At 45.4% G+C, this 13,639-nt stretch overlaps 1 protein-coding gene and 1 long non-coding RNA gene across 4 annotated transcripts; one reads left to right on the plus strand and one right to left on the minus strand.

Moving 5' to 3' along the window:
* Positions 1 to 968: 968 nt before the first annotated feature.
* LOC120892331 (uncharacterized) lies at positions 969 to 3,848 on the minus strand. Its single transcript, XR_013425842.1, has 2 exons — positions 3,511 to 3,848; positions 969 to 1,845 (listed from the first exon to the last, which is right to left on the minus strand). It is a non-coding gene; the product is annotated as an uncharacterized LOC120892331 (long non-coding RNA).
* On the plus strand, positions 2,501 to 10,511 carry Prdm8 (PR/SET domain 8). Of its 3 annotated transcripts, none has more exons than XM_078021458.1 (5): positions 2,501 to 2,781; positions 3,973 to 4,110; positions 6,341 to 6,561; positions 7,524 to 7,755; positions 8,116 to 10,511. In XM_078021458.1, exons 3-5 carry the CDS (start codon positions 6,343 to 6,345, stop codon positions 9,750 to 9,752), a joined length of 2,088 nt encoding a protein of 695 aa, XP_077877584.1. In that variant the 5' UTR covers positions 2,501 to 2,781; positions 3,973 to 4,110; positions 6,341 to 6,342; the 3' UTR covers positions 9,753 to 10,511. The 3 variants fall into 3 exon arrangements, with proteins under 3 accessions (XP_077877584.1, XP_077877585.1, XP_077877586.1); XM_078021459.1 differs by lacking the exon at positions 2,501 to 2,781 and adding an exon at positions 2,788 to 2,900; XM_078021460.1 differs by lacking the exon at positions 2,501 to 2,781 and having other exon boundaries at positions 3,885 to 4,110; positions 8,119 to 10,511.
* Positions 10,512 to 13,639: the final 3,128 nt, after the last annotated feature.

Genomic DNA, 13,639 nt, shown 5'->3' on the forward strand with positions numbered 1-13,639 from the left:
CTGGATGTCAGGGTTAGGTAATGCAATACTTCTCCATGAAGTTCCATTCTCTGTCTCCCACAACTCCCAATAGCCCCATGCACAGACCTCTCTGTGGGAAATTAATAAACTTAGGGAAGAGCTGCCACCGTCTGCTTCATCTGCTTCATTGGCATCCTCTTGTCTTCAAGTGCAATTTTCTTTTCGCTATGAATTGCCACACTTTTGACAAGCAAACCTTTGCTGGTGTATTGCTTTGGAAAAATAATTAGAAGGGATGAACTGGGACCTGGAATAGGAAAACAATGTGTTTTCATTCTTATAGGATAATCTTCAAAGTAAGATTATTTGCAGGGTTATTTTTACTTGTTTCCTATTACAGAAATTAAGATATTTTCTGGACCCTGGAAGAGAAAGAGCATTCTTCTTCTGATATTCACTGAGAATCAGATTTCCTTTCTCACTCATTCTCCACCCTCTCACTTAGGTCATAAAAGGCACCACTTCAGAATCATTCATCAACTTCTCTCCAGACTTCTCTTCCCAACAACACTGCAGTTGTCTACATGTGTATTTTTTCCATGATTACAAGAAGTCTTGCTAAAGCAGAATAAGGTGAGCATACTCTTCATTGTCATTCTTCTAACCACTTAATTGGAAATAAAATCCCAGGGAAAAGAGCTCCAAATGTATGCATAAACCCATCATTCCGTGTCAATTACATAAAACTATTGACTGAGGTATATTTTTATAGTACTGTCTGAGACTGAATAAATTCCTCAACCCTTCATTTAGTATCACTGTATTCCAGTAAGTGATTTCAAAGTAGTTTTTGCACCATTCTAACCTGTTCTAACCTGTGAAGTTCTAGAGAAATAAAAATAATTTGTGATTTTTTAAATCTACTATTAATGATTGTCATTTACACCATTTATATTACCTGTAAAATGTGTACTACTTAAAATACTGGAAAACTCTCCAAGCATGAATTTCTTACCCATATTTGATTTTTATTGCTGTTGTTAAGTTAGTCATTTGGTCCATAAAACAAAGAGTTGGTTGGATCCATATAATGGGAGGATTTTTTAAAAAAGCAGGAGAAGGAATCTAATTTAGGCAAAAAAAAAATTTTTAAAAAGAAAGAAAGAAAGAAAAAGAAAAAGAAAGAAAGAGAAAAAGAAAAAGAAACTTAGATGAAACATCTGAAGGCCAGATTCTCAATAAACCTCTCCTTTCTCTGATGTATACAATTGTAGTCCTTTTCTAGCTTGAGATTTAAAGGTCAAGTTTACCCACCCCCATTTTAAGTACCAGAAACACTTTGTATTATACAAACTGGAGACAAGGTCTCATATGTAAAAGAGACATAGTAGAAAGTAGAAAGGAGAAATTCTCTATACTTAAGAAAAAAAGCAAGGCACAAGAAAAATGTCTTCCATTTAGAGCTTCTAAATGCCCATCTTCTGGAGTGGATGCTTTTACATTTACTGTGTGTGATAGGATTACAAAAGTGGCTTGCATGGACAGATGACTTTTTTCTGGAAAAGACAAACTGTGTGTTTTCTAAAGAATATCTAAAACAGGCACAAAGAAGTGTTCTATTCCTCAGATTAATGGAATTAAATCCCTGAACACCACCCTCACACCACCCCAGTACACGCTGTATCTTGCTGTGATTTCTGCAGGACTGCACTTCTGTTTTGGCTACTTTTGAGTCTTAACTTGCTGTCCTTTTTCTCCTGTTCTTTCTTTTCCTTCTCTTCTCTCATTTCACTTAAGAATCTTGCCACTATTCTTCTGTCTTGAGTGTTTTTTCCCCAGATGTTTGAAGCAATCTTTTCAACATTTGTAACTCTCCCACCGGTCCTTTAAAGAAATGATTGGGATGGGGAGAGGACAGTTGAATATGAGACATGATGGAGCAGCCATCAAGATAACTAAATGCACCTGCAGATTTTCATATGCAGACATGCTAGCCTTCATTGTACTGAGTCTCTGTTATTAGGGGTCACTCAGCCAAACTACTTAAAACTGCATATATTTGCATAAGAGAAATGACACCTTAAGATGAAAAAAACAAACCCCTGCAGTTCAAGAAGCTTTCTTTGAACAATCAGTAGCTAACCTGCAAGTGAAGGGAAAATTCTGCCCTTTCTCCCATATATGGAGAATTTTGTAGCCCTTTCCTTATTGGGTCCCACCTTAATCTAGGTAGAGGCTCTGTCTGATCTGAAGGACTGCAAACTTGTGTGGGGTGCTGACCAGGTAAGATAAACTGGGAGAAGAGACCCTATGGAAATGAACTCATTGGGAAATTACCCTACACTTCACTTCTGCTTTGCAAGATCCTTCCATCTCCTGCCTCCATGGAGGGCAGGCGCCTGCAAGGAAAGACATTCAGTGCCTTGTTGACCCCTGGGTTATAGGGAGAGGTCTCAGAGCTGTGAATGGATCCAACTAACACAGTAAGAGGCTTTTTGCCAACCCCTATTATACACACCTTATTTCAACCCCAGGGGTGGGAGCCTGACCGAGATTGTCTCCTCTTCAAATCGTGGTTCTGCCTCTTGCCCTTTAGCCGGCTACACAATCCGATTTATCCTAAAGCTGACAGATTGCCCACTTCAACGTAGTGATAGTGTGGGTGGGAATTGAGGGATCAGCTATACCACCCAAAGGTCTTTCTTCCCTTAGGAGTAGAGAGCTGAACAGTGAAAAGGAGCCCCGAAGGCCCCTGCGAAATTGTCAACTTTCAGGCTGTTAAAGACCTCAAGTCATTAGCATCAGCTGCTGCACTAAAGGGTAAGTCGGAGCCTCTAAGTAGCTTAGAGCACAAACGAGGCTCCGGAGACGGCCTGGGCAACTCCATCCACTCCTCCATCACCGACTGGACGTGAAAAAGCTCTTTGGAGTTCATCTCGGTAATAATTTTTACTCTAAATCATTCCCACACCGACGTCTTACAGTACTGGCTACTCCCATTATGGGACCCCCCCCCCCCCCCCGGACTACTCAGAACCCATAACACAGAGGGTGTAAATGCAGAAACATCTTGTCCGGTAACTTGGGCTCTTCCCGTGAATGTCCTTCCGTCCCTGCCCAGGTACCAGTGTACTGGGACCCGAAGACCAGTATAAGTACCCTTTGGAGGTCTGGCGACATCCCCACTTTATCCCCTTACCCATCTCCTGGGCCACGGGAAGCTTAAGCCAAGTTTTCACCCAAGTACGGCCCTTTCCAATTTTGCAGGGGAGGAATTAGTAGTGTGAGCACTTGTAAAGACAGCTCCCACCCCACCCCCACCCCCATTTTATCACCCCGCCCCCCAGGCAATAGTTTCGCAAATCAGCGGCAGCTCAGTGGCCCAAAATCCCTCCTGAATAATCCCACAACCCTCCCTGGTCCACAGAACTCAAACTCTGGAGATACATGCGCAGGGTCCACGCACATGCTACCATGTCCAGCTCTCTGACCTAGGTCCTCCAAACTCCCAGCAAAACGGAAAAAGCCCGTCTACAGTCTTTTGGATACCTTTCTTTCCGATCCTGAAACTGATTTCCCCCTCCTAGCAGTATCAGAGGGCCCAAGCTTTTAGGTAGAGTTGGACCCGCCGCTCTTGAAGAAGCGTTGCCACTCGGGAAGGTGCTCTGGATTCTTGAGGCACGGGGCAGACTCGGGAGAAGGCTTCCAGCAGGCCGGGGAGAAGGCTTCCAGGCAGGCGGCACCGGAGGGAGCGCCCAGCCCAGCAAAGAGTTAAAGGGAGGGGACGTGGGCTGTCACGCGTCATTGGGCAGATTATGTGCAGCAAACAAAAAGTGTGTGTCTGCGTGCCAGTCAGTCACTGCATCGGGTCCATCTGTACAACTCTCTCCGTTCTCTCTCTCTCTCTCTCTCTCTCTCTCTCTCTCTCTCTCTCTCTCTCTCTCTCTCTCTCTCTCCTCTTACCCTCCCCTCATCTTTCTCTCCCCATCTCTCCATCTCTCCTCTCTTTAGGAAGAGCCTACAAGACAGCAACACCAACACCTCTTGACATGGAAATACACTGATACAATAGGCAAAAAGAAACACTCGATTGCATCTTCCCGGTCCAGGTGGCCTTATTTGGGCGATTAGATTCTGACCTTATTCCTGGTAAGTCTATTTGCATTGATGTGGGAGGGGGATGGGAGAAGGCAGGTTTGGTGGGAAGAGTGGAAATTTTTGTCCTCTTCTCCTGGTTTTCTAGAAGAGCAGGGGAAAATGATTTATTAAGGGGATCTCTACTGCCAATAAGATTATACAAAGGGAGGAGCTGTTGGGGAGCACTTTGCCCGAGAAGCAAGGGACTGGGCAGAGCGCGGCAGCCAGACAATGCCTGCCTAGAGGGGAGGGCGAGCGACAGGCAGCAGCGACCAGCTTTCAGCTAGTCCTGTCGGCTCTGGGGAGGATCCCCCTGGTGGATGAGAACCCTGGGCCTAGAGCAGGACGCAGAGCTGTGAAAGGTTGGGTCGCAAAGGCGACTGCGCGCGGGTTAGCGAGCCCAGGCTCTTGCCCACGGGTTATTGTGACCGGCTAGAGGCTCGTGGTGGCTGCGGTGGCTAAGCTGACGGCTATTAGCGCGGCATAGCGAGGACCTTTTCACCGTATTGTTAGGTAGAACTGCATTTTAATGACTGCGTCCCTTCTGTTGCCCGAAGTGGCGGGCGACCTCCAGGCACAATGAAACGCTTGTGTGAAAGAGACTTTTAAAAGAAGAGAAAAATTAAAACATAAAATGCTAAACTAGAGGAAATTGAGAAAGGGAAAATAGGATTCGCTTCAAAAGATGATAAGTCCTTTTTTTAAAAAAATGCATTTTAATTTGCAATTGGACATGAGGAAGGCTACCTCGTGTGGGCTTAAAAATGCACGGGGATAAATTGTGTAGCACAATAAAATTTGTACTATATGGGTATTTTCTTTATTTCTGCTGTCTGGTAGATACAGACCAGCACTTACCATTTGGGGAATACGGGAAAAGGCTGACCAAAGTTTTAGGCTTCGCTAGCTGAAAAGGAAGACGATGAAAAAGACACTACTTTGTCATCACATTTGAAAGACTAATTGGTTAATAGACATTAAGATAAAACTAGACTTTGCTAATATTATTACCTAATGTATAGCTTTACAGGAAAAGAATGAGGTCTACTCTTTCCCGCTACTTAAATTATACAAAATATAAACAGATCATTGCCAAGGGTGGGGAAAAACTACCTTTAGATTAGGAGAAAACCAACTTGGAGAAATATTTTGATTAGTCATAAAGAGCAAACAATGCAGCTACTTCAGAATTAGTCTAAAATTTTTAAATATCTGGAGTTTTTTTTTTTTCTTTTAAGTGATAAGCCTTGTAGCGGGTGTCCAGTGACAGAGGAAGGGAAATGTCCCTTTATGACAGCTTAATAGAGAACCTTCCATTGGGGCTTTACTTTCTAAACTGCTGCGGATTAAACAGCTGGAGAGCCCACTAAGGACTATTCAAGCAGGGCTGCCCCCTCTTGCCCAAACAGGGTCGTATCTGGGGAAAAAAGAATTCACCAGTCATTACACACGGTATTTCAGACAGGGGACACCTCAGACTTGCCCTGTACCTCCTTCATGGGCCACAGGAAACTCAATACACCCTCTTGTATAACAAGGTAACTGGGATTCACCCTCATCCATAAATAAGCATGTCGAGAAAAAAATAATTACCTCTGCTTGCTGCTTTTAATTAAAGCCTCGGAGGGACAGTGTTGGATTATGGTAATGAGCAGACATACGTCCCTTCTTGTAGGCTGCAGAGAAAGGTTAGCTGACACGGAATTAGTGGCCCTGACACTCCACTTGAAATCCATTCGCCATGCTCCGCTGTCTCCGCCTGCTTGCTAATGCTGCTTCCCTCTTTGGAAGAAAAGGAAAAAACCAGCTCTTAGACACTCAGTTCAATATATAGAAAGATAAGATCTTTTCTTCAAGGGTTAAGTTTCTTTCACTTAAGAAATTTGATATAGGTTGGTTTTTAAAAATGTTTTTCTTTCCTTATCTTCACCCCAAACTCCATCTATTGCCAAAGTACTGCACAAATAAATGATCTAGTCTTTCCTAGCTCTTTCTTTTCTTTTCTGGATCTCCTATCATTCTGATTATTAAATTTAAGAAGAAGAAGAAGAGGAAACTACTTCTTAGTTGGCATCTTTTATATATGCCAGATTAATCTGCTTTATTTTAAACATATGAGCTAGGGAAAAAAATCAGGCAAGTACAAGAAAAATCTGTCTAGTAGTGGAAGTGCTCTGCCTGGGTTCATAGCAGGAAAAGCAATAATGTAACGCACTTCCCTATCTTGTGTATCTTTCTCTAGTGATGGAGGATTCAGGCATCCAGCGGGGCATCTGGGATGGAGATGCCAAGGCTGTCCAACAATGTCTGACAGATATTTTTACCAGCGTTTACACAACCTGTGACATCCCTGAGAATGCTATATTCGGTCCCTGTGTTCTGAGCCATACTTCCCTGTATGACAGCATAGCTTTCATAGCTCTCAAGTCCACTGATAAGAGAACAGTACCTTATATCTTTCGGGTAAGTCTCCATTGCTGTTGTGTAGGTGTATGAGGATAAAGTCCTATTGAAAATGGACTAAGAATCATTTTAATGACAAGTAGGGACAGGTTTTAAATGTAGAAAATGCAATAATGCAAGCAATATTGGTTTATACACCTAAAATTAGAGAAGAAAAATTAAACTCAAATTGTTGTCAACTGCTTTTCTGGAATACATGACAAAATTTGATAGGGAATGCTAGAAATATCTGAATCAGTATCTCAGTTCTGGGTTTTCCTCTTGATGAATGTGACTTCCTAAACTCTCTGGGAGATTTCACTGGGACTGAAGCTATTTGCATACTAAGTACTTTCTGTGAGTACTTTTACTTTCCAACCTAGGAGGCCTCCCCATCTCTTAAGTATTACTTTCTTTTGATAACATTAGCTAGTGACCAGAGTTTGTATTTAGGTAAAAAATGTTAATTGTTTTGACAGCACAGCATCAGTCCATATGTTTCAATTTGATCAGGCCTCTCACTTCCTATTCTTCCTTTACAAAGAAAAGCCATTAATTGTCCATGCCAAAATTAGGAAGATGAGTGCCACAGAATAACTTCTAAAATCTAAGTTTGCCTTTTACTTCCCCAAACAAAATTCTCCAGACTTTAGGAATGTAAGATAATTTGGAAATAAATTCTGAAGAGAGGAACACTAATTCATATTGTAAAAAGGAATTTCCTCATCTAGTATTCAACCAATATGTGGAAATGATCACTTAAATAATCTATATGATTGATGTAAAATTTCAAAGGATGGTTTTTCTGTCTACTGGTTAAAAACATAGGCATGTATTCCAACTTAGTCAAGTTTTGGAAGCTTGGTCTCAGATGATTCTTTGGAAAAGACATAGGAAATTATCCTAGTTTCTCTGGTTTCTTTCTCTTACTGGGTATCCTTCTCCCCTCCCTCTTGTCTTCTTTCTTCTATTTTGAACTGTAGGTAGACACTTCAGCGGCAAATGGTTCCTCAGAAGGTCTCATGTGGCTGCGGCTGGTCCAATCAGCCAGAGATAAAGAAGAACAGAACCTTGAAGCCTATATCAAAAACGGACAGCTGTTTTACCGCTCTCTCCGCAGGATTGCCAAAGATGAGGAATTACTAGTTTGGTACGGGAAAGAACTGACTGAGTTACTCTTACTCTGCCCCTCTAGATCCCACAACAAAATGAATGGTAGGTTGGTTTTGCGACCTGCATGAGGGCCCCTCGCTAGCTGGGGAGAGGTGCTGGGAACAGTGGGGTCTCACCTGGGCCCCTTGGTGCGCCCTTTCTACCTTTGCGACTCTTACTGGGAGCTTCTGAAGGGTAGTACAGAATGAAACTGGGACAGACAGGCGAGGATAGGTAGGGGCACAAGTGTTTGATTACTGTACTCCCCCAAATCAGGAGGCAAAGTTAGATGGTGTATTCTTTTTCTCGGGCACTCAGACCCTGAAAGATAAAAGTGGATTTGTGAAGGGGATGATGGCAAAGTGGCCTGCGAGAGATGCTGAGTAATCATGTGCTGTGCGTGTGTGGTGTTTGCTCACTAAGCAGGGTCGTCCCCTTACACATGCCTGGAATGCAGCCAACGTTTCCAGTTTGAGTTCCCCTACGTAGCGCATCTGCGTTTCCGCTGCCCCAAGAGACTTCACAGCGCTGATCTGAGTCCCCACGACGAACAAAGCGGCGGTGTGGGCACCAAAGACCACGGGGGCGGAGGAGGCGGTAAAGACCACCACCAGCAGCAGCAACAGGAGACGCCATTGGGTCCGGGGCCCAAATTCTGCAAGGCTGGCCCCATCCATCATTACCCGGCCCCCTCTCCGGACAGCAGCAACCCACCCGCCGCTGCCGGCGGCAGCAGCGCAAAGCCATCCACAGACTTTCACAACCTGGCCCGGGAACTGGAAAATTCCCGGGGAGGCAGCAGCTGCTCCCCGGCCCAAAGTCTCAGCAGCAGCAGCAGCAGCAGCAGCAGCAGCAGCGGCAGTGCAGTCCACCAGGAGGCGGAGCTGAGTCCCGACGGCATCGCCACCGGCCTCTGCAAAGGGAAGAGGAAATTCCCGGAGGAGGCTGTGGAGGGCGGCGGAGGCGGTGGGGCCGGGCTGGTGGGGGGCCGGGCGCGCTTCCCCGAGCGGCCCTTGCCAGCCTCCAAGGAAGATTTGGTCTGCACGCCGCAGCAGTACCGCGCTTCTGGCAGCTACTTCAGCCTGGAAGAAAACGGCCGCCTCTTCGCGCCACCCAGCCCCGAGACCGGCGAGGCGAAGCGCAGCGCCTTCGTGGAGGTGAAGAAGGCTGGCCGCGGGGCCGGCCTGCAGGAGGAGGCGACTGTGGATGGTGGGAGCACCACTGCCGAGGACCACGACACAGGTGGTGGCGGCGGCTCTTCCACGCCAGCGGCTGCGTCTCCGGCAGGCGCGGAGAAGCTGCTGGCCCCGCGGCCCGGGGGCCCGTTGCCCAGCAGGCTGGAGGGCGGTAGTCCCGCGCGGGGCAGCGCCTTCACTTCGGTGCCACAGCTGGGCGGCTCCGGAGGCAACGGCGCAGGGGGCGGCGCGGGGTCAGCGGGTTCAGGTAGTGCGGGCGGTGGCCAGGGCACAGCATCCGACGAACGCAAAAGCGCCTTCTCACAGCCGGCGCGCTCCTTCTCACAGCTGTCCCCGCTGGTGCTGGGCCAGAAGTTGGGCGCGCTCGAGCCTTGCCATCCCGGCGACGGCGTGGGTCCCACCAGACTCTACCCGGCCGCGGCTGACCCTCTGGCAGTGAAGCTCCAGGGGGCCGCGGACCTGAACGGAGGTTGCGGGGCCCTGCCGAGTGGCGGTGGCAGCCTGCCCAAGCAGAGCCCCTTCCTCTATGCCACAGCCTTCTGGCCCAAGAGCTCGGCGGCGGCTGCAGCTGCGGCTGCAGCAGCCGCTGGCCCCCTGCAATTGCAGCTGCCGTCGGCGCTCACGCTGCTGCCGCCCTCCTTCACCTCGCTGTGTCTGCCCGCGCAGAACTGGTGCGCCAAGTGCAACGCCTCTTTCCGCATGACCTCCGACCTAGTGTACCACATGAGGTCGCACCACAAAAAGGAGTATGCGATGGAGCCCTTGGTGAAACGGCGGCGGGAGGAGAAACTCAAGTGCCCCATTTGCAATGAGTCCTTCAGGGAGCGCCACCACCTGTCTAGGCACATGACCTCGCACAATTGACACGGAAAGGACCTCAGCTTTCCCGGCGCTGGCGGGCAGTCAAGCCACCTGCGGGAGTACACGAGAGGACATCCACCACTTCCTTGTGCCCCCAAACACTGCACCAACATTCAAGGGCACACACAAACGTGCCCCAACCCCAGGAGCCTTCTCATTCAGTGTTTACCCGAGACACACCACACACACACACACACACACACACACACACACACACACACACAGGATGGTGGATTTTTGATGGAGGGGTTTTTCTTTTGAATGCACGCATTTTCACTTTCCCAAAAACAAAAGTACATTTTTAAAAATGTCATATATTGCAACATATTGATGCATTTGTCATACGTTTCTACTTAAATTATTAAGCACTTACGGTTTAGATGTAATAATTATATGTAAGGGCAAAATTTATTTTAGATATAAAGTAATGGAGGAGGATGAGATGCTTTCTGCATTTCTTGATGACAGCTTGTGTTCTTACAAAAGTAAACAAAATGGATAAAAAGGGGGTCACCATTCAATTTAAGTTTCCAGGGGAAAGTGCATGTATCATGAAATGATTATGGGCTTCAATGAAGAATGTCATCAATTATGTAAATATGTATTTCCTTTTAATACAAAGTGTAATTTTGTGCCAGTGAAATGGAGTCTGAATAGTTATGTGTTTCTTTTATCCCTGAAAAGATTTATTAAACTTTATAGTTTATCCGGGTATGTTGGATGCTTTGACAATAAATGACTATTTTCTTCAAAGCAACTATTTGGAAAGTTTTTAAGGTTCTTTAGTAGCTAAGTACTATGCTTTTGAATAAATGCCATTTATTTTCATTGACTGAAAAGAGGGAAAGAGGTAGCAGAAGAGAAGGATAATAGCCTTTTCCCATTTGAATTTATTTATTGTAAGTCAAGTTGAGTCTAAAAGAAGATAAGTTATGATTATCACTTGGGAAATATTTAGCTGCAAAGTTTTGGGCTTCTTGAACAAAGAACTCATTTAGACAAAATGCCCTATGCAACTAACCTGTCACTGGGATGTCTGCATTCTTTTCATGGCAGGGCAAAGAGCATCTATATAAATACTGGGAGATAATTTTCAGATTTGTATGTGGGAAAACAGATGAAAGGCCCACTTTAGGTTCTAGTAGTGATTCCTACGTGGAAGAGTATGGTATATTCCAAAACCCTTCAATCCTTTGGTGTCTATTAAGAGGCCCTGGTAGAGAGTTTCTCTAGAAATCAAGATGAAAAGATCCTGGTTTGAGTCCATGTATTGCAGGACCCAGTTTTCCTTCTAAAGACTTCACCATCCACACAGCTTATGGAAACAACAAGCAAACAAAAAAACTGGTCCTGAAACATTCTCATACAGAAGAAATGATAACACTCCTCCTTTTCCTGTATGAAAAGTTCCTCTGCACTCTTATGCTGACAATATTCTTAGTTAAATGGAAAAGTATTTGTGTGAGTGGTATATTCAGTAACTATTAGACACAAAACTAAATGAACAATGATCCCTTAGGTCTTATGGTAGTTTGCTCATAATCTATTGGCATCTCCAAAGACTCTATGTATGTTCTAGAAATAGTGCACTGGTTTATAGGTGCCAGCTCTCCTATTTTTTCCCTCCTTATTTCACATCCTGCCTACCTCTCCCTATGTCTGAGAGACATTTTTGAAAAAGTCTGAATCCAGAAATTACACAAGGTCTCTACAGACTTTTCAATAGCTTTTCCTTAAAGTATTTTAAAACCTTCATTTTCTTAAGGCCACCACAAAACAAGTTATGATTTAGAGTAGGGGGCAGGTAGAGATGAGGTGTGGGGCATAGAGATATATTTACAGGGTGTTTGACCATCTTGGTTAAAAAGCATTGGCTTCCTTAGGATCATCCAAATACATTTTTTGGGGGTGCTATGTTTCTTTGAGTCCTGCTTTCACTTTTCCTAATCAACAGTTTGATGATCTGTTACATTCATTCCCTCCAAGGTGTGGTGAGAAGAACAGTTCCATTTCTATCTCTTGACTAGTGTGACCTGCATCTTGGTTGACACATCATATGATTTCCCCCAGCTTGGTTCTCTCACCTATAAAATGAGTGAGGTATGTTCTATGATCTTTAAATTACTTTTAGCCCTGAAGAATTGTTTTTTTCCAATAAGCTAACCAATTGAACCTAAAGGGAGCTTTCTAAAGAAAGACCAAGATTGGTCGTGAAGAAAATTGGATGACAAGAAGTGAGAAAGATATCTGAAGATGAACGAAAAATGGGCCTCAAGAAAGTCATAAATCATAATACCCAACAGGCAGACTACATTGTCCACACTATCAGGTCTCTGGAGCAAAAAATCCATTAAAAACAAACAAGTGTGTGCTGTCCTGGGGCCTAACTTTAAAAAAACCTGGAACTCCCTTTTCTTTTCCATCTGGCTCTTCTGGAATCTCTTTCAGCAAGGCAATTTCATTATCTGCTAGGAATTCAGATAGTAATGAAATGGGTTCTGGACAAAGGTAGACAAATATTGCTTTTTGTCAAGGATTTCCTCATGGTCTGGAATCACGTTTCCTGAAGGATGAATGCAGACACTCAGAGCAGCCCCTGTGTTTTCTTTTGTGTGGTTCTTCACAGGCTCATGTTCTAGAACCAGCTGGACTTCTTCCTTAGTGTCTCCTGATTTTCCTTCCCTCAGCTCCTTATTTGTAGTCTTTCTCTTAATCCCTTCTGGAGCACTTTGTTCCTTCCCATCGTTTAATCATACAATCAGAAAGGATGCAGAGCTTTGGCTAATCTATTACCCAGGAGATCCTGGTAGGTGTGTTCCTGGCAGACACTTTAGGGCTGGGTAGGTGTGCTGCTCAATCGGCCCACAAGACCATTTTAGTGGGAAGTAGGGGTAAAGGTTTTCCAAGACTAGTTTTTCCTTTAGCCAAGGCAAACTCAGAAATGTTTTATTTTAATGCTGCATTTTCAAGCCTTCAGATGTATAATAATCCTCTCCTGTATTTCGACCTTCTCAGAAGGAAGTTTCTCGTATTTTATAATCCTGCCTATCTTGCGAATTCGCTGGGGTCACTGGCTGCAGCTGTGAAGGTAAATGTCTTCACACAGCTGCTGGAGAAGCAAGGTTACAGGGTCATGTAGGCGTGGAGTCAAGCTAATCCCACAAGTCCGCGCCAGGTGGCCCGAGCATGAAGTGCCAGAACTCGGGTCCTAAAGCCAACCAATTGCATCACCCGCATTATTGTATCCCAATCAGTGGAAGAATACCTAGGATTGACCCGGCGCTTAGAATCTGCAAACTCCAGGTGTACAGTCAAGCAGATTTCTAGTTCTTCTCTTCTTTTGTCTGTGCTTCTCTGAGGCGTTCGTGGGCAGAGTCATTAGTATTTTCCAGGGTGTGCTTGCGGGGTACAATTTATGCCCACAGGCCTGCGAAGACCAGAGGGTCTGGGAAGGGGTACAGACATTTCTGAGTTCGCGGGCACTGGAAAGACAAATCCATTTCTCCATGAGAAAGTTCTCAAGGACCCAGCAACGCATTCCTAGATTCCGTGGTGCGACAACATCCAGAGCCTAGAGATTGCAGTCGCAGCCCAGCCGCGAAGACTAGTTGCAAGTGCGTGTGGCCCAGGGTTGACACTGCGAAGGGGCAGAAAATCCCGCCCGAGTTCGATGATGTGAGGCTCCCAGCTCCGGCCCTTCTGAACCACGTGGCTTGTTCCCTATTAAAATTCCTTGCCCACAGCATGTTTCTTTGGGTGCCCTGCCCGATGAACGTGACCTCCAAGGGGGAAATCTTGAACAAACAGGACCAGAAACACCCAGAAAAAGGGGCCAGGAAATGCCATCTCCCCCAGTTACACCCCCACACACACTCCCCCCCCCCCCCCCC

The sequence above is a fragment of the Ictidomys tridecemlineatus genome, chromosome 9, assembly GCF_052094955.1.
Source record: "Ictidomys tridecemlineatus isolate mIctTri1 chromosome 9, mIctTri1.hap1, whole genome shotgun sequence".
Taxonomy (NCBI): Eukaryota; Metazoa; Chordata; class Mammalia; order Rodentia; family Sciuridae; genus Ictidomys; species Ictidomys tridecemlineatus.